The 24,493-nt window shown below is 55.2% G+C and overlaps 1 protein-coding gene across 6 annotated transcripts; it reads left to right on the plus strand.

Annotated features, from left to right (window-relative positions):
* Positions 1-807: 807 nt before the first annotated feature.
* UBXN11 (UBX domain protein 11) lies at positions 808-24,186 on the plus strand. 6 transcript variants are annotated; one of them, XR_009258319.1, is made up of 15 exons: positions 808-900; positions 5,750-5,855; positions 6,641-6,669; positions 7,266-7,364; positions 11,176-11,276; positions 11,774-11,828; positions 12,296-12,372; positions 13,343-13,469; positions 20,302-20,516; positions 20,805-20,882; positions 21,849-21,966; positions 22,098-22,201; positions 23,613-23,686; positions 23,753-23,901; positions 23,999-24,186. XR_009258319.1 is itself a non-coding variant. In XM_058718521.1 (15 exons), the coding sequence occupies exons 2-15, from the start codon at positions 5,785-5,787 to the stop codon at positions 24,156-24,158; spliced, it is 1,449 nt and encodes a 482-aa protein (XP_058574504.1). In that variant the 5' UTR covers positions 808-900; positions 5,750-5,784; the 3' UTR covers positions 24,159-24,186. The 6 variants fall into 6 exon arrangements, 5 of the variants coding, with proteins under 5 accessions (XP_058574504.1, XP_058574506.1, XP_058574507.1 ...); XM_058718521.1 differs by having other exon boundaries at positions 23,761-23,901; XM_058718523.1 differs by having other exon boundaries at positions 21,849-21,903; positions 22,059-22,201; positions 23,761-23,901.
* Positions 24,187-24,493: the final 307 nt, after the last annotated feature.

Raw genomic sequence — 24,493 nt, forward strand, 5'->3', positions numbered from 1 at the left:
TGAGAGTAGGAGTCATAGGTTTTTAGACCACCGCAGCTGAAAGGTTGAGAGGCAATGATAAAGATAGTTAAAAGCAGGAAATGTTTTTGAAAACTTATTTTGAATGGGTGTTGTGATAGGTACTGTGAATACATTATTTCCTTTACTCCTCAGGGCAACCCGGGGGGCGGGGGGGGGGGGGGAGGGTATTATCCCCATTTTACAGATGAAGAAACTAAGGTGCATAACTTGCCCGAGGACACACAAGTCAGACACCTGGACTCCTGAGGCTAGAGTCCATGTTCTCTAGTTGATCTAACCTAACATCTTACTTTTTAAGATGAAGCTGGGGAGAATTGTCTCACTCAAAGTCAATGTCTTATCCAAAGGCAAAGGGAGTCTCACCTGAACTTTTACACAAAGGAACTAAGATTTGAGCATCCCTGTAAGGCGCCATCTGGTTAAGAAGTGATAAGAGAAATTCAGATTCAGGAAACATTTATTAAGTACTTGCATCATTTCAACTCATGCTCAAAAAAGCCCCCGCGATGTACTGTACTGATCACATGGGGAAACAGACTCAGCGGGATAATCTCCCCCAAAAATCAACTCAGCAAAAACGGTTGCATTGTCCGATTACACAAAGTCAGGTTTCGGCGGCTTCGTGAGTCTCCCCACTTTCGCGGGGGGGGGGGAATAAAGAAACCCTCCATTTCTCCAGACTCCCGAGTCCCCTCACAGTGGTGGATTCTGGGATTTGCAGCATTCCGCGAAGAGTTTAGACTCGTGGGCCAATAGAATCCGAGCACAGGCGGCGGTACTCTCGAATTAGCCAATGAGAAGCGCACGGGTCCCGGTCGCCTGGGAAACCGCGTGACAACAAGATGGCGGCGCCGCGGGAAGGCTCGGTGGCCCTGCGTGGTGAGTCTTTGCTCAAACCTTTGCGGCTCCGGAGTCTCCCACGCAGGCTGGGGTCCTCGCTCCGAGAGTCCGAGGACCCGCGAGCCCCGCGGCCGGGTTGCCCAGCAGCCTCCCGCGTCATGGGAGCGGCTTCGAGTCCCCGCCGACCGTGGCTTCCCGAGGAGGCGGGAGGAGGCGACGCAGCTCCCAAGGAAGGGTTAGGTCGTGACAGAAGTCGCGTCGTGAGCGCTTCCAGCTGGAGACAGAGGACTTGAAGGCGTGCAGGCGGCCCGGTCCTGTCGGCGCTGGAGAGCACTGGGGCCTGGGGTGGGGGGTGCCAATAGGCTGAGTACGTGTGACGAAGGACGTTACCAGTCAAGCACAACCCTGACTTGGGTCCCAAAGATGTAGGGGCATGGGACACAGCTTTCCTCTCAAAGCCCCGGTCTGAAGGGGAGACAGTCCAACCTTTAGGAGCCTCCAGCCTTAGGGGGAGGTCACAGCCCCTGGAAGCCCCCTCGTGAGGGGAGTAGACATGGCTCTATCCTCCGGCCCACCCGCGGTCTGAGGGAGGAGGAGACGGAGTCCTGCGCTGAGGAGTCCCCAGACTATAGGGAGAGGCAGCCGTCATCCTCAGGGGTCCCTTATAACACATGGGAAAATTAATCTGGAGACAGTGTGTTGGATTGGCCTGGAGTGAGACAGGAAGCAGGGAAGTCAGGTGGCCTCCGTTGTGATAGCCCCAAGGAAGGGCAGTGAGAGCCCCACTAGGATGACCAAAGTAGGCATGGAAAGGAGGAGCTCTGTGAGAGACACTGCAGTTTAACCCACAAGATATGGTAATTGATGGGATTAAGAGAGAAGGAAGGAGAGGAAAATTTAGTGGTTGGATGATGTGGCCCCATTAAGAAGGGAGAAGTGGGAGGAGCTTATTTTGAGGGAAGATGTTGGGTTTGGTTTGGGGACCAGATCCCTTTTTTTCTGTAATAGCTTTGTTGAGATATAATTCCCATGCTATGTATTTCACGCCTTTGAAATGTAAATTTCAGTAGTTTTTAGGATATTCATGAGAGTTGGGCAACCATCACCACAATTTAGAACATTTTCATCAGTCTAAAAAGAAACTCTGTACCCTTTAGCAATTACTCCCATTAACCCCCGCACCCCCACCCCCACCTGCTGCCCCAAGCCCTAGTCAACTAATCTACTTTCTGTCTCCAGATTGTCCATTCTGAACATTTTATATCAGTGGGGTCATAACGTGGTATTTTGTGATTGACATCTTTCCTTTAGCATAATGTTTTCAAGGTTCATTCATGTGGCAACATGGGATTCATTTCTTTTTATTGCCGAGAATACTCCATAGTAAGGATGTACCAGATTTCTTTATCCATTCATTGGTTGATGAACATTTGGGTTGTTCCCATTTTTTGGATATTATGAATAATGCTGCTATGAACATGTATACAAGTTTTTGTGTGGACGTAAGTTTTCATTTCTCTTGGGTACACCCCTAGGAGCAGAATTGCTGAGCCAGGTAGGTAACTGTTTAGCCTTTTAAGGAGCTGCCAGACCATTTTACACAGCCACTGCACCATTTTACATTCCAACTAAGGTTCCAATTTCCCCACCTCCTCACTGACACTTGTTAATTTCTGTCTTTTTTTTTTTTTTTTAACCAGTTTCTTTTGAAGGGTCGTTATGGTGATGAAAATTTGGAGAAGGGAGAATGATCGGGTTTGATGAAAGTTCGTGGAGGGCAGTGTTAGCCACAAAAGGAACATCGCCTGTTAGCACAATAAAAACATTCTAAAAATTGATTGTGGTGATGGTTTCACAAATCTAAGAATATACTACAAACCACTGAATTATACACTTTGTTTCTTTTTTTTTTTTTTTTTTTGTTTTAATTTTTTTTCCAACGTTTTTTATTTATTTTTGGGACAGAGAGAGACAGAGCATGAACGGGGGAGGGGCAGAGAGAGAGGGAGACACAGAATCGGAAACAGGCTCCAGGCTCTGAGCCATCAGCCCAGAGCCTGACGCGGGACTCGAACTCACGGACCGCGAGATCGTGACCTGGCTGAAGTCGGACGCTTAACCGACTGCGCCACCCAGGCGCCCCTGAATTATACACTTTGAAAGGGTTAAGTATGTGAATTAGATCTCAATAAAGCTCTTTTTTTTTTTTTTAAGGTCAGTACTGTATGATTCCATTTATGGAACATTCTTGAAGTAAGAAAACAGTAGTGGTTGCCAGGGGTTGGGGATGGTAGAGGGAGGAGTGTGGGTGTGACTAGCAAGGGGCTGACATGAGGGAGATCGTTATGGAAATGGAATCTTTGTGGTGATGGAGTAGTTATCTTGACTGCATTAGTGGTTACCTGGGTGAAATAGCAGAACAGGGTAGGGTACACACGTAGAGTAATGTAAAATGTCACTGCTGGGAGCCACTGGGTGAAGGGCACACAAATCCCCTCTGTACTATTTTCCTAGTTTCCTGTGAATCTGTAATTTTAAAATAAAAACTTAGACTATAACAAAACAGACAAAAACAATTAAAAAAAAAAAAAGAGCCCAACCAAGGGAAGGGTGCACTTAGGAGTGGGGACCACATTCCAGGAAGGGGTTCCAGGCCAGGGGAGCTATGTGTGTAAAGGCCTGGTGCATTGGAGGCTGGGCTGGCTCAAGTGTGGGGGTGGGGGGGCAGAGGAGAGATGGGGGAGTGAGGTCAGGAGACCCGGGCGGGGACCCGATCACCTGTGTTTTGGAATTTTGAATTTCTTTCCTCTGGTGAGAAGGAGCCATTGGGAGCTTTTAGCAGGGAAGCGGCAAGGCAACTTTGTGTCTAAGAAGAGCCCTCTGGCTGGACGCTGGCACAGGGGACCACGAGGGCCATCACACTTGGCCACAAAAACCATGAGGATGCCTGGATGAGCAGGCAGAGACTGGGGCAGGCTAGGGGCATATTTGGAAGGCTGGATGATGGGGGCATGAGTCCCAAACTCCAGAAGGCTGTCTCCAGCTGGTACCAGTCCCCTTGCTGGGAGGCTTCAGGGGTACCAGTGGAAGCCAGTGCCACACATTTTCAAAGTGGAACTGCCTTGGATTTGTCCTAAAAAGACTTGATTCAAGCCCTGATAGAGGTCCTTTGGTTCTAGGATTTCTAGATATTAGCCACATAATATACTTAATTCATTGAATAGAGTAGTGGTCTTTAATTCCATCCCTGATGTGCATTCATCTTTTCAGAAGGAAGAGGGAAGGAAGGGAAAGAGGGAGGAAGGGAAATGAGCATGCGTGAGTGCCCCCGGTGTCTAGTAACAAACTATTTATTTATTTATTTTTTTTAATTTTTTTTTTTAACGTTTTTTATTTATTTTTGTGACAGAGAGAGACAGAGCATGAACGGGGGAGGGGCAGAGAGAGAGGGAGACACAGAATCGGAAACAGGCTCCAGGCTCCGAGCCATCAGCCCAGAGCCTGACGCGGGGCTCGAACTCACGGACCGTGAGATCGTGACCTGGCTGAAGTCGACGCTTAACCGACTGCGCCACCCAGGCGCCCCTATTTATTTTTTTAAAGATTTTTTTTTTAGGGGCGCCTGGGTGGCTCGGTTGGTTGAGTGTCCGACTTCGGCCCAGGTCATGATCCCGTGCTTTGTGGGTTCGAGCCCATCAGGCTCTGTGCTGACAGCTCGGAGCCTGGAGCCTGCTTCCGATTCTGTGCCTCCCTCTCTCTCTGCCCCTCCCCTACTTGCGCTCTGTCTCTCTGTCTCCCCAAAATAAATAAATGTTCTTTAAAAATTTTTAAAGTTTTTTTTTTGTTTTTAAGTAATCTTTACACCAACGTCGGGCTTCAACTCACAATCCCGAGATCAAGAGTTGCAGGTTCCACCAACTGAGCCGGCCAGGCGCCCCCACAGTTCGCATTTTTATTTTATTTTTATTTATTTATTTATTTTTTTAAATTTTTTTTTTCAACGTTTTTAATTTATTTTTGGGACAGAGAGAGACAGAGCATGAACGGGGGAGGTGCAGAGAGAGGGAGACACAGAATCGGAAACAGGCTCCAGGTTCCGAGCCATCAGCCCAGAGCCTGACGCGGGGCTCGAACTCACGGACCGTGAGATCGTGACCTGGCTGAAGTCGGACGCTTAACCGACTGCGCCACCCAGGCGCCCCCACAGTTCGCATTTTTAAGTGTTTCCTTTCAGTGTGGCACTGGGCTCCGTGCCTTATGTAAGTTTTCCCTGAATCCCCTTGATAACCCTGCCTGGCTGGTACTACCACCAACCCCACTTTATACCAAGGGAGCCAAGGCACGGGTTATTCTGGTGGATGGCAGAGCCTGTGCAGAGCCTGGGCCCTTGACCTCCCTTCCACAAAGAGTGCCTTGGCCACATTCTGCCCTTGGGTTGCCCCTCTGTGGCTCTGAGAATCAAAGTGATACCTGGGTTCTTGTGGGAGGGGAGGGGACATTTGGGCTTTGTGTTAACCAGCTCCTTGATGGATAGACAAAAACTCCGGCCTTCTGGGTAGTCTTATGCCCTGGCTCTAAGTTGGGAGAGTCCCAGGCTTCCAGCCCATCTCTATACCCCACCCCTCCCCCATCACCCTTTCCCAGCCAGGGGCCTCCAGGATCAGAGCAGAGAGCAGGATATCCAGAGGATCGGGCAGACATCCAGCACAGGGGGCCTGAGGCAAAGCTGCCTCCAGAAACCTCTTCAGGGGAGTGGGAAGAAGTGAGGGGTGCTGCTCCCTGGACAAGGCTCCCTCCTGAGACAAGGGGCCAGGAAGAGACGTTTCCCTGGTCCCGAAGCCCTGGGTCCCCTCTGTCCCCAAGGGCTGACTTCCTTCTTTCTTCTCAGGGAGTTCCTGACAGCTAAAATCTAGAAGCAGAACTATGAGCTCGCCTTTGGCCTCCCTTGGCAAGACCCGAAGAGTCCCCCTGGAGTCAGAGCCTGTGAATCCAGGGTAAGGAGCCAGCCTCAGGGGGGGTGTCTTTGTGTTCATGCCCCTGCCTCCTCTTGCCACTACCCCCCCCCCCCGGCCCCCACCCCCATCCCCCAGTGGACTAGGAGAATGGCTCCTAGTGTCTCAGGGAAAACAAGGAGGAGTTACATAGCTTTCCCTGACCCCTTTATCTTTCTCAAAAATTTTTAACTCCTTCATCACGTCTGAGCAAACACTGGGCTGGGCCCTGTGGTAGGTATGGGCCGGGTGGGAGAGGCGCAGCCCCCATGTTAGTCCGCAAGCATTGATGGTACCACTTCTCCGGCCCGGCCATGGCGGGGGGGGGGGGTATCTCTCGGCAAAGGGAGTTCTTTACATCTGTCCAGCACTTTCATCCCTTCGAAGCATTTTCTTTACCTCTCTCCTTTCTCTTCTGAATACCGCTTTGAGTCATTTGAAGGCCAAGGAGATCCAGAGCGGTTAAGCGACAGGCCTGGGGTCCCAAAGCCATTTCAGAACAGAGCTGGGGCTGGGCTCCTGGGCCTGGGATCTCTTGTCTTCCACCCAAGCCTCTGCCCCTCAGCCCTTCCCCACCTGTCTCCGTTGGGAGGAGGGGACACCTCAAAGCCTGTCCCTCGGCTTGTCCCAGTGCCAGGGATGGGATTCGGCGAGGGGACGGCCCTGGGAGGCAGAGGCCCAGCCTCCCTCTCCTTTAGGCTTGGCTGGGGATCTGGTGCCCAGAGCCACTCCCCTGATGACATTCCTAACTTGTCTGTCTTCCTTCTCCTTCCTGCCCGGGTTCCCAGGAGGCGAGGGATAAAAATCTACGGAGATGGTAAGTGTGGGGTCTGCCCTGTGTGTCCCCCTCACCTCCCACCTGCTGGGTCTCCCTGGGGTCGTGCAGATGGAGAGAAGGAGAGCGGTTGCTGCACTGCTCCCTATGGCTCCCCCAGCCCCCGAGGACAGGGCGTCCTGGCAGCTCTCTGATCAGAAGGCCCCACACCCTTAGCAGAGGTGTCATTGCTAACATTTGAAGCCCTCCACTCGCTGTGGGGTTGGCTGGTGGGGTTTGAGCCCCGTCCTCCTCCTGACAGCCTCCTCTAGCCCATTACAGCCTTTTCTCCCTGAAGCCCCATCCTTGCTTTGCTGACCCATCCTCGCTGCAGGCTCAGACCTTTGCATCCCAACCCCATTCTTACCTCCACCATGCTGCTGGCATTGGCCACTCGGGTCCCCTCCGGAGCCAGGCTGGGAGAACTGCAAGAAGAAGCCTGTTCTCGTTGGATCCTTGCTCCCTGATGTCCCACGTGTTCTATCCGCATATACTTGGGGGTACAGAGTACAGGCTGCTTCATCCTGGCCAGAGCCCAAGGCCGCAGTTTCCTCCGGGGCTCAGCCCCAGAATAGTGACCTGGGCATCTCTGTCTGCAGAAGACGAGGTAGATATGCTGAATGACGGACGTGGCTCAGAAGAAAGGATCTCTGTCCCTTCCTGCTATGGAGGTATAGGTGCTCCTGTGAGTAGGCAAGGTGAGAACAGAGGCCTAAACAGGTCTGGGTCCCCAGCAGCAGGAAAGGGCCTCAGAGAAGGGGCGAGGCCCAGAGACTCATGGACCTACTCTTGCCTGTTCTGGGTGAGCCCACAGTTCCCAGGCTGCCCTCCTTACCTGGCCTGCACTGTCTCCCAAGGGCTGTGGTGACACTGACCCCAGAGGTGCCCAGATGGGGCTCACAGGGAAACATCCTGGAGGAGGGAGAGTGGAATGGGCCTGGGCACAGGGGAGGCATGGGCGGGCAGGGTCGGAGTTTGCTGTGGGCCTGGAGGAGCTGGGCATGAGGTCAGAATGTTCTACTAGCTGTGATATCTTGGATAAGCAACCTCCTGTCTCTCTGCCTCCACTTCCTCTGTGAGGTGGGAGGCAGTCCTGCACCAAACACCCCTCCTTGTTATAGGACAGGGAACTGAGGTGGAAAAGGAGACCAGAAGCACCTGGCCCCACAACCATTCAGACACAAAGTTGGGATCTCCTGCATCCCAGCCGGGGACACTTTCATTAGTAAACGCAACAACCAGGGCTCCTTGAGGAGCCATCCTGAGCGCTCTCTGCCTCTCCCCTGGCACTTGCTCCCCACCCCACTCTCAGCTGGCGTTTGTCCCCACCAAGGTCACAGTCAAGGTCTTGCCTGCCTGTCTCGCCTCTGTGCACAGCAGCATTCCACATCGGCCACCGGGCACCGTGCCCTCCTCCGATCGCCCTGGGCTCTTAGCTGCCATGACACTGCTCTCCCAGATTTCTTTCTGCCTCCCAGGCTCTTTCCTCTCTTTGCTAGCTTCTTCTTTTCCTCCCAGCTTTTCAGTGCGACGCTCCTCCCCTGGGTTCTCCTCTCTCTCCCCGCTCCGCCTTGGGAGCTCATCAGTGCTGTCTGTGCTGACCGGGCCCAGAGGTCTATATATCCGTTACAAAGCCTTGACTACAAGTCAGAGAAAACTCTTCTGAACATTGAGGAGGACTTGTCCTGCCCACCAAGAAGTCCAGGAAGCAGCTCCAGGGCTGTTAATCCATTGACTCGAAGACATCCTTGAACAGGTTTCTCCATCTTTCCACTGAGCCATCCTTGACATGTTAGCCCATGTGGATGGATGGTGACAAATGCAGTTCCTGCTTCACACACAGGGCAGCACGCAGGGGAAGGAGAGGACCCATTCCTTCCCGTGTGTCTCTCTTGTTTTCCTTCTTTTCTTTCTTTCTTTCTTTCTTTCTTTCTTTCTTTCTTTCTTTCTTTCTTTCTTTCTTTCTTTCTTTCTTTCTTTCTACCTCCAAGTTAGTTAGCATATAGTGCAACAATGATTTCAGGAGTAGATTCCTTAATGCCCCTTACCCATTTAGCCCGTACCGCCTCCCAGGACCCCTCTAGTAACCCTCTGTTTGTTCTCCATATTTAAGAGTCTCTTGTGTTTTGTCCCCCTCCCTGTTTTTAAAAAAAAAAATTTTTTTTTAACGTTTATTTATTTTTGAGACAGAGAGAGACAGAGCATGAACGGGGGAGGGGCAGAGAGAGAGGGAGACACAGAATCGGAAACAGGCTCCAGGCTCTGAGCCATCAGCCCAGAGCCTGACGCGGGACTTGAACTCATGGACCGCGAGATCGTGACCTGAGCTGAAGTCGGACGCTTAACTGACTGAGCCACCCAGGTGCCCCTCCCCCTCCCTGTTTTTATATTAGTTTTGCTTCCCTTCCCTTGTATTCATCTGTTCTGTGTCTTAAAGTCCTCATATGCTTGAAGTCATATATTTGTCTTTCTCTGACTAATTTCGCTTAGCATAATACCCTCCAGTTCCATCCACGTAGTTGCGAATGGCAAGATTTCATTCTCTTTGATTGCCGAGTAATACTCCATTGTATATATATACACACCACATCTTCTTTATCCATTCATCCATCGATGGACATTTGGGCTCTTTCCATACTTTGGCTATTGTTGATAGTGCTGCTATAAACTTTGGGGTACATGTGTCCCTTCGAAACAGCACACCTGTCTCCCTTGGATAAATACCTAGTAGTGCAATTGCTGGGTCGTAGGGTAGTTCTATTTTTAATTTTTTAAGGAACCTCCATACTGTTTTTCAGAATGGCTGCACCAGTTTGCATTCCCACCAACAATGCAAAAGAGATCCTCTCTCTCCGCATCCTCGCCAACATCTGTTGTTGCCTGAGTTGTTCGTGTTAGCCATTCTGACAGGTGTGAGGTGGTATCTCATTGTGGTTTTGATTTGTATTCCCCTGATGATGAGTGATGTTGAACATTTTTTCATGTGTCGGTTGGCCATCTGGATGTCTTCTTTGGAGAAATGTCTATTCGTGTCTTTTGCCCATTTCTTCACTGGATTATTTGTTTTTTGGATGTTGAGTTTGATAAGTTCTTTATAGAATACTAACCTTTATCTGATATGTTGTTGTATGTAAATATCTTCTCCCATTCTGTCGGTTGCCTTTTAGTTTTGCTGACTGTTTCCTTTGCTGTTGTAGAAGCTTTTTATTTTGATGAGGTCCCAGTAGTTCACTTTTGCTTTTGTTTCCCTTGCCTCCGGAGATGTGTGGGGTAAGAAGTTGCTGTGGCCGAGGTCAAAGAGGTTTTTGCCTGCTTTCTCCTCGAGGATTTTGATGGCTTCCTGTCTTACATTGAGGTCTTTCATCCATTTTGAGTTTATTTTTGTGTATGGTGTGAGAAAATGGTCCAGGTTCATTCTTCTGCATGTCGCTGTCCAGTTTTCCCAGCACCACTTGCTGAAGAGACTGTCTTCAGCAAGGATATTCTTTCCTGCTTTGTCAAAGATTAGTTGGCCATACATGTGTGGGTCCATTTCTGGGTTTTCTATTCTGTTCCATTGATCTGAGTGTCTGTTTTTGTGCCATCTTGTTTTCTTTCCCCAAATTTCTAATTTTGAAGAACTTGCAGCCTACAAAGCAATTAAAATAATGGTACAGTGCACACCCATATAAATGTCTGTTATCTAAATGCCACAGTTGGTGATATTTGGCCACTAATTTGCTTGCTCTCTGTCCATATACACATATGTACGAATGTAAATGTCTTTTTTTGAGGAACCGCTTAGAAATCAATTTCAGATATCATGACATTTCACCTCTAAAAACTTCAGCATGCATCTCCTACAAATAAGGACTCACGTGACCCCAGGACCAGGACCGCACCCAAGAATGCAGAGGACTCAGGACTGCTGTGGAGCACCGCTTCTGCGCTCAGATCTCCCGAGTTCCGAAGTAGCTCATAGCTATTGTTTTTCCTGATCTAGGTTCTGGTCAGGGCCATGCACTGCATTTGACTGTTACACCTCTGTGGAACAGAGTCCTTGCCTTTTGAAAAAGTGACACGGACCCTGTGAGGAGCCAGGCCATGCGGGTCTGTGTACTTGTTTGTCGTTGGTGCGGACTTGCTCCTCTCTCCGCTGTGTTCCTGTAAATGGCGGGGGGGTGGGGGGGTGGGGGGGGTGGGGGTGGCAAGGTGTAGGCGCTTCATTTGATTGAGGGTGACTTTCTGAAAATGCTTCACTGGTCATGTGACCTGTATGGTATAGCACTCACTCATACTCCTTGGACACCTCACTGCACCTCTGCCTCAGTTTCCTAAAGCAGTTCATTTCCTCAGGGGCACATTGTGAGGACAGCATGAGCTGATATGTGTGAAGTATTTAGGACAGTCCCTATTATCTAAGTGGCAGCTGTTAGTATCACCCTTATTTCTGCTTCTGCGGACCCCTGTCCCCCCTCCACTGGACCCCCACACTTCAGCCTCAGCTCTAGGACTTTGTCTGTTTGGTAGTCCCTGTATTCCATGACTCGGAGCTGGTGGCCACCCTGTCGAGGAAGTTGCGGGACCTGGAACAGCAAGTGAAGGCTCAGACTGATGAGCTGCTGTCCAAGGTGGGACCCCCAGCGGTGGGGGTAGGGCCAGGGTCCGGTCTGAGGGGTGGAGGGGCCCAGGCTGGGGAGGCCAGTGAGTTCACTGCCACAGTAGGCCAGGGTGGGTGGGTTCTAGAACCATCTCTTCCACTGAACTTCCCAGTTCAAGGGCCGGGTATGGCCTGGGGCTGATCTGGGTCCCCGGGAGCTGAGCAGAGAAGCTAAGGGTCTTCTCTACAGCTGAGTAAGGCCACTAGCCTTGGACCACGTGGCAGCAGTGACTGCTGAGCGCTGGGCCACTTGGGCACACTCCACGCCTATCCCCATTTCAGTGGAACCACAAGGATATCTGAGGCATAGGAGCAGCGGCTGTGCCAAAGGATGGCAGGGGCAGGGTCTTTCAACTCCCCGGTGCCCCACAGAGGCAAAAAGTTTGGATCTTCTCATCTGGAAGATGGGTTCTCTTGTGCTCTGGGAACCCCCAGGCCTGCCTGCTCCCCCTTGTCTTGTTGCTGTAGGATCGGAAGATACGGGTTCTGGAGGAAATGTTGCAGACCCTCCGGGAGCACCAGGGTAAGGGGCGCTCCCGGTGGGCGGTCAGCCTTCCTGGGGCACCTCCCTTGGGCCAGTGGCTCCTGGACATCAGGGCTCCAAGAGCATCAAGCTGAGTCCTATGGTGAGGCCTGGACAGCCGAGCCCAGAGAGAGGCAATGACGCACTCAGGGCAGTGCCCTCCTATGTGGGACCAGGTCCCCCGAATGCAGACATAGCCCAGCCCCAAGCATAGGGCATGCCATGTCGGGGAACATGGTGCCCTCAGGAGCCCTCGGTGGGGGTGAGAGGGGTGGCTGGTGGTCTCCTGAGAGTCAGTCCAGGCATCCCCGCCTCAAGGTCAGGGGGAGAGTTTTCAGGGGACCCCTCGAGTTCTCAAGGGGCAGCCTCTCCAGACGACCCTGAGGGCAGAACGCCGGGCGAGGCCAGAGGTGGTCTGGCAGCCTCCTTGCCGGGGCGGCAGAACCCTTCCTGATCTTTCCCTGAAGGCAAGGTCACCCTGCAGCGGCAGAAGCAGCTGGAGACCATGTGCTTGCAGCTGCAGCGGCAGGTGGGGGAGATGGAGGTAAGAGAGGCGCCTGCCCCTCAGGACCTGGCTGGGAGCCCGCCTGTCTGGGTCTCCCTCCCACATATCCCATGTGGGGCCCTGCCCCGTATTTCCCTCCTCAGGACTAACCTGAGGAGCTGGAGCAGAGAGGAGGGATTCGAGTCTGCTTTGCAGGTGGCGCTCGCGGGGTCGTGGCTGAGGCCCGGGTGGAGGGGCTGCCACTGACTGAGCCCCGGAGGTGCAGAGCTTTAGGAGGCAGTGGGGGGGACCCGGAGTCGTGACCGTTGGGGATGAGTTCGTGTTGAGTGAGGCAAGATGTCTAAGCGAAGACGGCTGGGAATGTGAAACCGAGAAGGAGTGATGTGTGTTGCAAGAGATGAAGACAGAAGAGGGCCGCTGGGTTTGGCACCAGGCAGGCTGTTGGTGGCCGCAGCCGCGCGGTTCCAGTCAGTTGTGGAGAAAGGGGCTGGGTAGAGTGGGTTCAGGAGAGAAGGAGCTGAGGAAGCAGTGACAGGAAGTGTAGACAAGTCAGAAGTTTTCCTGTGGCGGAGGGGACATGAGGCCCGGCCCTAGAGCGGCTGTGTGTGGCTCACCGCGTCCTCGGTCCTGTGCAGCCCGTGTCCCTGCCGCTTCTCCGCTCGGGCCAGATGCATGGGGTGCCCCGCTACCATCAGGGCCACCTTCCGTGCGGCCCTCCATGCCAGACCCTGCTTTAAGCACTCGGCCTGAATTACTGTCCTGAGTCCTCACAAGCTTATGGGTCAGGTGTTGTCATCTCCGCTTTACAAGAAAGAGCCCAGGGCTCTAGGAGGTGAAGTGGCTTCCTAAGGTCACAGCCAGAAAGCTTCCAAGACCCTGGGGCCCATCTCTTCTGCCCAGTTGACTCTGGGAGCCGAGGCCTGAGGCTGGGGCCTGGGCGGATGCTGCCTGTTCCCCGAGGGGCTGAACTGACTGTGCCCCCTGGGACCTTTCCCTTCTCTCTGCACAGCGGTTCCTCAGTGATTACGGGCTGCAGTGGGTGGGCGAGCCCGAGGACCAGGAGGACTCAGAAGACAACTCAGACTCGGAGGATGGCAACACAGACTGGATGACAGCCAAGAAGTTCTGGAAGCCAGGTAGAGTAGGGGGTCTGTCCCTGGCCCCTCCTACAAAGGGAATTCTCCAACAACACCTTCCTTTGGGCCAGTAGCTGTCCAGAGACCATGCCATTCGTGCTCCTGACACAGGAACTGGGAGGAAAGGCCTCAGCCTCCATCACTGACCACCTAACCCGCCACCACTTTCTTCCTCTGGTCTTGCCTCCAACTCCCTCCTGGCTCATCTTTCGAAGGCTCCAGGGACCCTGAGATAAAAGATGTAACAAGACCCCAGGCTTTGTCTCAGGCTGCACTCCGTAGTTTACAAAATGGCGTCCATCCAAAAGATTTTCAAAAACGATTTCTCTGCTTTGGAAGCTGCCCCTCAGTCCCAGGGCTCAGTCCCCTCTTTGGACCTCCTTTATTAGCTTCACTTCTAGCCAGACCGTTGAAAGGGACCTGTTTCCGTGAGATTCCACCAGTCTTTATTTTTAACTTGACTGCCAATATCTAGAGGGCTGCACCCCATAGATTTGGGGCCATAGAAAGCCCGGGTCCATTCTCTTCAAAGCATGGAGGTGATTGCCCAGAAGGTACACTTCTCCAGGCTCCGGAGTCAGTCAGCCCGGGGCCCTTCTCTTCATTCCATCACCCGTTCCAGGTGTGGCTTGGGCACGTGACTTCTGTTCTCCGAGCCTCCAGTCCCCCATCAATAAATGATGGTGTACCCTTCCCCGCAGAGTGGGAAGGAGTCAGTGGGTTAGACGCAGAGCACCTAGCACTGACCTTGCATATCATCAGCCCAACAAGTAGGGGTTTAATTGTTCTGCACAGTCCGATGGCAGGGGCAGCCTCGTGGAAGCACTGATGAGCATAGCTCCCGAGGGGAGTGTTTGGAAGATGACAATACTGTCTTGATTTCAAGACAGGCTTGTTGCTGAGTGAAGAATGAGACTCAAAACATGGGAGTCCTGCCTCCCCTTCAGGCCTGCGCCCTGGCCAGACCCCCTAAATCTTAAGGCACAGCTCCCTCACTGCTTTGTTCTACTAAACACGTCACTTCCCATCGGAAGTGGAGCTTGCAAAGCATTTTCATGAATAGCTTTGACGTGGGCCAGGGCTTGTTCCATTTTATAGATGGGAAAATGGAGGCACTTAAGTCTCTGACTGTTGAGTGAAGAGGGCAAGACTTAAGGCTGAGAGCTTATTTAGGAGGTAGGTACAGTCATCCAGGCAGACGATGAGATGATGTCCTGTGGAAGGGTGATCCTGGCGGGCAGGGCAGAGATTTAGGGGGTGGAATCTGTGCCCTTGGTGATTGTGCGTTAGGGAGCTGACAGGAGGAATTGGGGATGGCCCTGGGACACCCCGTCCTGCGGTGAGAGGCCGAGCCCTGGAAGGTGACTGCCAGATGCTGTAAGGGCGTTTCTGGGTCCAGGGCCAGAGGCCTGCCAGCACTATGCCCTGGGCCCCCCGCATGTCCCTGCTGGTTGGAGGGCAGGCTTCCTCCTGGCAGTGGGGGCCTTGCTGCTCCTTTGGGGGTCAGACCAGCCAGCTGGTTTCCGGACCTGGCCCTGTGGATTCCCACCCTCTCCCGCCAGAAACAGAGCTGACTTCACTCTGCTCTGTGTTGTTTGTTTATGCCCACAAGAGGCTGGCTCTGAAGCTGAGTGCCTCACAGCCAAAGCAACTTGTGAAAACCCTCTGCCAAAACTCTATCTGTGTGTCCTCTTCCTTTGGCTTTCTTTTTATTTATTTTTTAAATGGTTATTTATTTATTTTGAGAGAGAGAGAGAGAGAGAGAGAGACAGAATGGGGAAAGGGCAGAGAGAGAGAGAGAGAGAGAGAGAGAGAGAGAGAGAGAGAATCCCAAGCAGGCTCCACACTGTCAGACCAGAGCCCGACATGGGGCTCGATCTCACGACTGAGATCATGATAGCTGAAATCAAGAGTCAGACACACTCAACCGACTGAGCCACCCAAGCACCCCTTCCTTTGGCTTCCTGATTCTTCAACATGGAGGGGCCTCAACTGAGCTCTTCTGCCAGATGAATGAGATGCTTTTCATCTCCAGCCGCTTTTCCTCCTGGTCCGTTCCTTCTCCTCCCCCTGCTTTGTCCCCAGGTGCCAGGCTGCTTCTGCCCCCGGGGCCCTCGGGTACACAAAACCGGCCCTTTGCTGGCCCCATACCCTGGCTCATTTCTCTGGCTCTCCCTCTGTTGGATACCACTCCCCCCAGGCCCCCCAGCAGACTGGTTGAGGGTGGCCCAGGGCATCTGTGTTGGGCCAACCAGTCTAGAGGCAGGACTCCTGCCTTGGGGAGGGCAGTCCACTGCTCTTTAAGGGGACCCAGCACAGGGGAAGCCTTGCAAGGACTTGGCCTCAGGCTGGATCATTCACCCCTTCCCACCCTCCCCACGGGTAAATTGAGCATTAAATAGGATGCCAGGTGCTTTGGGGGTATGCGGAGACATGAAAGGGACAGTCCTACTCTGGTCACAACCCATGGCCAGGTGTTGAGCCTCAGGGCTGAGAGCTCCTCACTCCCCCTTGTCCCCTCTGAGCTCCCTGCTCTCACTCATCCCAGTCTTCTCTGAGCTCCTCCTCCCCCTTCCCTGTCCCCTGTGAAGCTGCTCACTCTCCCACCCTTCACCACCAACTTCCTGCCATCCCCCTACATCCCTGTTCCCCCTGTGGCCTCTGCCTGTCCCCTAGCACCCTTCCTCCCAAGCCCCAGTCTCCTGCACCTGGGTGGAGCCTCTTCCCTCCCCTGCCCGGAAGCTGTGCCGTTTCAAGTCTTCACTCATCCCTGAGCCTCCCTTGAGTCCCTGGAACTGGCCTGGATTAGACCCTAGGCAGGCTAGGCTCCTCCCCACCCTCAGCCCCCCCGTCAGGCCTGTGCTGTGTCCCCCCGAAGTGCCTGGTCCCCTTTTATCCCCTCTTTGGAAGCTTAGCTCAAACCCAACCTCATGGAGTACCTGCTCGAGTGCCTGCGGCCAAGACTGTGCCACCTGCACTGCGCCCAGCATGTGGGAAGGGGCTCTGCATTGGGGTGACAGGGCTAAAGGCTCCAGCTGAGGAGTGGGGGACCTGTGTGGGCAAACTGCTTCACCTCTCAGAGTCCGTGTCCTCATCTGTGGAGCGAGAGATGGTGTGTGACGCCCGGGCCCCTGAGAGCACCGAATGCCACAATGCACGTGGGGGTTCTTGCAGGCTGCTGCATGGTGGCTGATCGGTGACCACGAGCCATGGCTGCTCGGCCCCTGTCAGGCCCCAGAGTGCCCAGCACGGTGCTTGGCCCGTGGGCAAGGGCTTGGGCCCACGCACATATTGGTGGGGGTGCCTGGGTGCCTAGGCCTAGACAGTCAGGCACGCCAGGACCGTGCAGAGCACGGATGAGGTGGGGACAGGCGGTATGATGCTCAACCGTGGGGGCCAGAGAATTGGTTGTGGTCTCCCCTGGCAGTGATCAGACTCTGAGGCCCTGTTTTCTTTCCACTGGTTCCCCTGAGGAGCAGAGTGAATGCAGGTCCCCAGAGCAGGGCCAGGCTTGCAGGTGTGTGGAGATAGCGGGTCTATTTCTGGTTCAGCCTTTGGGGGAGGTGGTGGGGACAGGCCTGCTGGGGCCCCGGGGCACCACGTTGGTATTCACAGCAGCAGGTGTGTCCTTCCTGCAGGGGTGATGAGCCAGCCCAGGGCAGGCCCACCACTCACCTGCTGAGAGTGGCAGGGTCTGGCCCTCCTCTGGGCTCCGCAGCCTCCACGGTGGCACTTACCACGTGCCATTGTCCCTGCTGTCACCCCGTCTCCTTCATTCAAGTATGATCTTGAGGAGGGAAGGACTCTGGGTATGGGGATACCCATGATACTCAGGGCCTTGCAGAGCTTGGACGCTCCGGACCTGTTGGCGGGATGGAGGGATGGATCCAGAATGTGCTTCCTGAGCACCCACTAGGGCTGGATGCTCTAGCCTGCATTCAACGAGTGCCCATTGTGGCTGGCAAGACCAGCGAATGGAAAAGGACAACAGCCTGTGCCAAGGCCCGCAGGCTCCAGGGACTCAGGAGGCTTAGTCTCCAGGGGAGGGGCTCCTGGCAAGGCGTCTCAGAGGGCATGGTGAGTGAGCACACTGAGCCAGTGATGAGCAAGAGGGTGTGGTGTTAGTGACAACAGCCACCATCTGCCAGGTACTTCCTGTGAGCCTCAGAGCCACCTGTGAAGTGAGGACTTTTATTATCATTTTATAGAAGAGGAAGCCAAGACCCAAAGAGCTAGGCCCACTTGCTCAGGGATCACACAGCTTGGAAGCAGTAATCCTTGGCTCCAGAGAGTGATGGGGGAACAGGTCGAGGGAGGCTGGGGTACCCGGGCTTTGAGGGTCTCAGGAGTTGAGCCAAGGAGCTTGATCTTGGTCTCCATGCCTAACTCCTCTTTTTAATAGAATCACAGGCTCCCAAAGTTGTCTGAGGCCTCAGAGATGGTCTCTCCCTGAACCACACCCCTCCTGAGAAAGGGATCCCAGGGAGCAGAGGCAGCCTGCATGAAGCACCGAGAACAGAAGCTTAGAGTCACCTGGGCCCTGAAAGCTGCAGGAGCGGGAGCAGGTCGCTTTCCAAGGTTTAGTTTCCTCACCTGTAAAACGGGAGTGGTAACAGCTGCCTCTAGGTGCTTGGCATGAAGTAAACACCGAGTCGTCCTTACAGTCCATTCCTCCTGCTGGATCTTGCGGGCAGCGGGATAGAGGTTCCTATTCTGTCCCATCCCAAGGAAGAGAGAGAGAGGAAATGCCTCATTAGACCTCTGACCTGCCTCACCCCATGTGACCTGGCAAGAGGCCGGGCTTCTTGTTGCGTACTCCCGGCTGGCCGCGTGGTGGCCATGCCAGGATTCCTGCCTTATTGTCTCAGCCCAGGTCCGCCTGGTGCTGTGGTTCTATCTCCTGGGCCCCTTGTCTCCCCCTGGGCTGCTGCACCCCATACGTGCCCAGCCCGCCCGGCTTTCACTTCTCCATGCCTTAGCCCCACTGGCCGAGAGCCTCCAGCACTATTTTCCTCAGCAAACTCTTTTCCCTCTAGTTGCTTCTTGGCATCCTCCCCTGGGCTTCCCCCAGCCCTTTCCACTGCCGACCATCCCGTGCCCATCAGCTCTCTGAAAAAGCCTTGGCCCCAGCGTATCCGAGTGGTCCTGGGTCTGCTTGATGTGATCTCCGTGGGCCAAGTCATCTGACTTTTCTGGGCCTCACTGTCTCCACCTGTAAGAGTACAGGGGTGGGGACAGGAGTTCGATGAGACGAGCTTTTGCGTTATTTTTAGGCTTACCAATGTGTTCTGAATGTAGTTTGTTGTTAAAGGAAAATAGTGGCTTGACATTGTTCTGAGTCATGCCAGGAATGCCCAGAATGTCCAGTGAGTTTTTCTTGGGAATCTCAGGAACCCTAGGGGACCCCAGGAGGAGGTGGGGGGCCAGTGCAGCCCCTGCAACCTAGGAGATGTAGGGGAGGGGGAAGTCCAGCTGGGGCCTACCATTTCAGCAGCCACAGAGGCAACAGGAAACAGAGCCGCCCACATCTGTACTTCCTCCGCACAGCCACCACACCTATAGAGCCATTGCACCACTCTGAGGAAAGGAATTCGGTCCCCAGAGCCCCGACCCACATCCTGTCGCAGCCTGGCTGTCCTGGTGAAAATAGCGTCCAAGAAGGCCCTGAAAGTCACTGAGGTTTTGTAGGGTCACACCCCTAGTAGACTGGGAGCCAGATCGACTAGGGACTAAGGCCCTTAGTCAAGGACTAAGGACTGAGAACAGGCCCCTGGCCTGTCCCCCTCCAGCATCCCACCTGCCCTCCAGCCTTTCCACTCTGGCATCTGTTGTGGCTGTCCCCACCACCCCCTGAAGCGTATGCACCCCTGTGTGCACAACACATTTTTCAGAAGAGGAGGCCAAAGCGTCTTTCAGCTTCTCAAAGGGATGTGTGAAATAGTTGTGTGTCCCCTACCTGTTCTGTCCAGCAGCTGTCCTGACACCCCCCCCCCCCCCGTAGCCACGTGTCCCTACCCCCAGGCTCCCCATCCGGATGGTGCAGATAGGTGGGAAAAGCAGACTCTAGAGTCAGTTCCTCCTCTAATTTGCCAAGTGACCTGGGGCAAGTCATTTTTTTATCTCTGTGGGCCTGTTTCCTCATGTGTAAAATGGAGATCAATGACTGCTGCGTCATAGCCTCTGGATCGGCCTGAGGTCCGTTTGTGCAAGGTGGGGTTGGTAACAGTAACCAGCTGGACAGAGTGCTTGCTCCGAGCTGGCCCTCACTTGGCCATCTTCCTGCACCCCGGTAGCCATCCTGGGAGGCAGACATTATCATACCCTTCTAGGAAAGAATGCTGTCGTGCAGAGCATTGAATGACTTGACCAAGGTCACACAGGTGGAAGCCGCAGAGCTGGGATTTGAACCCAGACAGACTTCATCCAGAGCTGGGAGCTCTGCACTGCGCTTTTCAGTGGCTGACCCCGTGCCTGACACGGGCAGAGCTGGGATCAGATCCTGCTCCTGCCACTTACTCCGTGCATCCCTAGGCAGCCATTAACCCCTGACCTGCGGTTTCCTCATCTGAAGAATGGGGGTGATTGTAGCCCCTACAGCATAGGGTTCGTATGAAGAGACAGTGGCATTATAGGCACTAAGCCTCTAGCATACGGCGAGTGTTCAATAAAAGACAGCTATTATCTAGTGGTAGTTGTCCTTCTTCCTCCCCAGGTGGCCACCTAAGGAGGTGCGAAGGCCACTGCTTAGCATGCAAGGGGCCATGGAAACCAGGGCTGCTGGGCACACAGCTGCCATGAAGAGAGGCTCATGGGTGTTTATCCTCTTTGCCAGGGGACTCATTGGCGCCCCCCGAGGTGGACTTTGACAGGCTCCTGGCCAGCCTGAAGGATCTCTGTGAGCTGGTGGTAGAGGGTGACACCCAGGTGACACCAATGCCCGGGGGAGCACGGCTCCATGTCCTTGAGCCCATCCCACTGAAGCTCTATCGGAATGGCCTCATGATGTTCGATGGGCCCTTCCGGCCCTTCCATGACCCCTCCACACAGGTAGGAGGGGTGGGGAGGGGAGACAGGCCACTCTGGTGCCCTTGCCCCCTCCCCTTGCTCACCATTAGTTGGTGATGGGGGGCCCAGCCCACCCCCCATAGGTACCCAAGCCCATGTGCAACTTGCAGAAACAACCCCTCCCCCCACCAAGTCCCGGGGCCCTGAATATGTGCAGAGTGTGACCCACTGGGTAAGCCCGGGGCCCAGGGCCCGCCGTCTGGACAGGAAGCAGAGCGGTAGGTGCCGCACGGGTCCAGTCGGGCCTCACTCTTCCGATCCCTGCCGCAGCGCTGCCTCCGAGACATTCTGGACGGCTTCTTCCCCTCAGAACTCCAGCGACTGTACCCTGACGGGGTCCCCTTTAAGGTGATGGGCTGCTCCTCAAACCACCCTGTGTGGGGATTTGGGAGGGGGTGGGGACAAACAGCTTCCTCAGGCATCACCCGGTCTGAGGTGGGAAGCCACTGCCCCACCTAAGGGGACCCAGTGTCTGATGACCTCTGGGGAGGAGGGTGAGCCTGAAGCCCGGCCAAGAAGGGCAGGGAGGCGGCAGGGGCTGCAGTTGCCCGGTTTGCAAGGGCCCCAGCCTGTGGCTAAGCGGCAGGCAGTGCCCCCTGCTGGCACCCTGGAGGCACAGCCTTCGGCCTTGTAGGGCCAGTGCCCCTCCCCAGGGCCCAGGACACCCTGACAGCCTGGGGTCCCTGAGACTCCATGCAAAAGTGGCCTGACTTGCCCCAGGGGCTCCTGAAGCCATCTGATGGGTACGGAAGGCAGTGCGGTGGGGACAAATGTGGGCCTGAAGGACACGGCATGAGCCATCCCCCTGCCGGTGGGGGTGAGGTGAGGGGTGCAGTGGGGGGAACTCCTGAGCCGCAGCCGGAAGGCGGTGCGTCATGCCACAGCAAGGGTGCACGAGGGCGTGTGTGCCACCACCACCCCCCGGGCTCGGAAAACCGTGTGAGTCACGACTGGAGGTGTTGGAGGTAGTGCCTCCAAGCCCAAGGCGGGCTCTGCCCTCTCCTAACACCCTGGTCCCTTGCTTCCTGGCTGGCTCCTGAGAGGGGCTGTCTGGGGAGGATGGCAGTACAGTGGCTCTAGCCGGCATGGCGAGGGGTGCTTGCAGGAGGAGCTGAGCCCAGGTAGGTGAGAGCAGCATGAACTGCAGCTCTCTTGGGGCCTCAGTTTCTTCATCCGTAAAATGGGGATTGCACCAGACCGTCCCTCGAGCCTGTTCCTGGGGGGGGGGGGGGCGTGCTCTGGGCGAGCAAGGGTGGGGGTGGAGCCCAGGGCTGAAGGTCGAGGCCCACCGCTTTCACCCTTCCTTCTTACCAGGTGAGTGATCTGCGCAGTCAGGTCTACCCGGAGAATAGGCTGGAACTGTTCCCAGGTGAGGGCCGCGTGGTGGGCTGGCAGAGGATTCACAAGCCCGTGGACAGGATGGAGCCCCCAGGTGAGCTTGGCCCTGAGGCCGAGCCAGGCTGCAGGGCCGCTGTGTGGGACAGGCTCCAGGTGGCCTCCTCCACCATCACCCGTCACTCCCAGTCCCTCCCCAGGCCCAGGCTCCCAATGCACTCCCTGCAGGCTCCAGGATGACTGCTGAGAAGTTTCTGAACAGGCTCCCCAAGTTTGTGATCCGGCGAGGCGAGGTGATTGACATCCGGGGCCCCATCCGGGACACCCTGCAGGTGAGGCCAGCCCTAGCTCCCCCAGCCATCTTGGGCTCCCTGGCCCAACCTACCAGAGCAGTGGCTTGTCTGGAGACTCAGCCTCGAGGGCTGCTGAAGGGGGCCTGGAGGGAGAAATGAGGCTCTCAAGGCAGTTCCACTGTCTCCTGAAAACAGTCGGGGAGGGCTGCATCCAGAGATGGGCTGTCTCCGTGGCAGTATGGCTGTAAGAAGGGGAGAGCCGGAGTCTAGGCCAGGGGTGAGCCCAGGGCCCAGGCCACCCCCTCGAGGTCCAGACCAGACTATCCAGTTCAGTCCTGGATACCCCTTCCTGGCCCTCAGAAACATCCTCCTCCTTCCTCACTTCCCATCCCGCGGCTCCTCCCCTGTCTCCACCCGTGAAAGGTACCAAACCTCAGTTTCCCCCAAGCTGCCTCCTTCACCGCACATTGCCAGAATCCACGTCTTCTCTCTGTTCCCTCTGCCCGCCATGCTAGTCGAGGCTCCAGAGTAGCCCTCTCAGATACCTGCAGTGGCCTCTCACTGGCCTGCCACCTCCCCTCCTGCCTTGCCAACCGTCCTCCCCCAGCAGTCCTTGTGCTTCTGTAAAAATGTAAGTTGGATCTGGGCCTTCCCTGTTGAAACCCTTCAGTGGTTCTCGGGTAAGGCCAAGCTCTTATCTGGCACTCAAGGCCCACCACTCCTTGTTGGTCCTCTTCCCACCTCTTTTTTTTTTTTTTTTTTTTTAATGTTTTTTATTTATTTTTGGGACAGAGAGAGACAGAGCATGAACGGGGGAGGGGCAGAGAGAGAGGGAGACACAGAATCGGAAACAGGCTCCAGGCTCCGGGCCATCAGCCCAGAGCCTGACGCGGGGCTCGAACTCACGGACCGCGAGATCGTGACCTGGCTGAAGTCGGACGCTTAACCGACTGCGCCACCCAGGCGCCCCAACTGACCTTTTCTTTTTTCCAGTCCAACCTGATTCTCAGCTTTAGCCACATGAACTGCTGACACTTTCCCAAATATATCACCTCCAGAGAAGCCTTCCCTGACCAGGGGATCTCTGCCCATGTTGTCTGGAACATCCCTGTGCCCATTCCACTTCTATGGACTCCTCATCCTTAGTCACTGCTCAGGGGTGGTTTCCCCTGGGAAGCTTCCCCTGGGAAGCTGGTCATTGTGTGGGGTTCTGTCTCCCCCACTACGCTGAGGGACTTCAAGGCTTCTTAGGGGAATGATGGGGCTGCCTTCCAAAGCTTCCCTTCCATTTCTTCTGCTTGGGCCCCAGTTTACACAGAACACCCCTCCCCTTTTGGCTCACTGGTCTCATCCATCCCTGGTAAGGAAGAAGTCCCCTCTAAGGATTGGGGGGAAGGGTGTGACTCTAGCAGAGCCCAGGGCTCTGTCCTCTTTCATCGATGCCTTCCAGAACTGCTGCCCATTGCCTGCCCGGATCCAGGAGATTGTGGTGGAGACACCAGCCTTGGCTGCTGAGCGTGAGAGGTGAGGGCATGGTGAAGAGGTGAGGACCTTGGGGTTGGGCCACCAGGGGGCACTGATGGCCTCTAGGTCCACAGGAGCCAGGAGTCCCCCGAGTCACAGGCGCCCCTGCTCTCCATGCTGCGCATCAAGTCCGAGAACGGCGAGCAGGCCTTCCTGCTGATGATGCGGCCCGAGGACACTGTTGGCGATGTGCGCACCCTGCTTGCACAGGCCAGGTGGGCATGGTGTGGGGCCGGCAGCTACGGGGGGGGGGGGGGGGGGGGCGGTCTCTGGTCCCAGGACACGGCCTGATCAGTTCTGCCCGGTCCCCAGAGCCGTGGACGCCACGACCTTCGAGATCATCAGTACATTCCCACCCACGGTCTACCACGACGACACGGTCACGCTGCAGGCCGCAGGCTTGGTGCCCAACGCAGCGCTGCTGCTTCGGGCTAGCCGGGCCCCACCGCCTGCCCCAGGCCCTGGCCCCTGATCCAAATAAAGCGCCCGCTCCCACACTGGCTGCTCCGCGCACACACAAGGCTCTCTTGGCGGGGCAGCCCAGCGGGGCGCCAGGGAAGGCCCGGGGAGGGGGGGGGGGAGGGGCGGTGCAGACCCGCCCCTCGGTAACTCGAGCTCCAGCTGGCGGGCCTAGCTGCTGGGTCTTTGTCCTCTAGGTTCCTTTCTCCCCAGAAGGGCTAAGCAGATCCAGTGGAGGGAAGGCAGGATCCAGCTCAGCCTCAGCTGGTGCAGAAGGGCCTCACGTGCAAGCGTGCCACGAGCAGGTCCCTGTGCACACAGAGAACCACACGCACATGTGGCCACTTC

This window comes from Neofelis nebulosa, chromosome 2 (assembly GCF_028018385.1).
Source record: "Neofelis nebulosa isolate mNeoNeb1 chromosome 2, mNeoNeb1.pri, whole genome shotgun sequence".
NCBI lineage: Eukaryota > Metazoa > Chordata > Mammalia > Carnivora > Felidae > Neofelis > Neofelis nebulosa.

Excerpts from the sequence above, each read along its gene's own strand:
- UBXN11 (XM_058718521.1), top strand. The coding sequence starts at position 5,785 with ATGAGCTCGCCTTTGGCCTCCCTTGGCAAGACCCGAAGAGTCCCCCTG. Across the intron at positions 22,202-23,612 it reads CCATCCGGGACACCCTGCAG|AACTGCTGCCCATTGCCTGC; the intron begins GTGAGGCCAGCC and ends GATGCCTTCCAG. Across the intron at positions 23,687-23,760 it reads TTGGCTGCTGAGCGTGAGAG|GAGCCAGGAGTCCCCCGAGT; the intron begins GTGAGGGCATGG and ends CTAGGTCCACAG.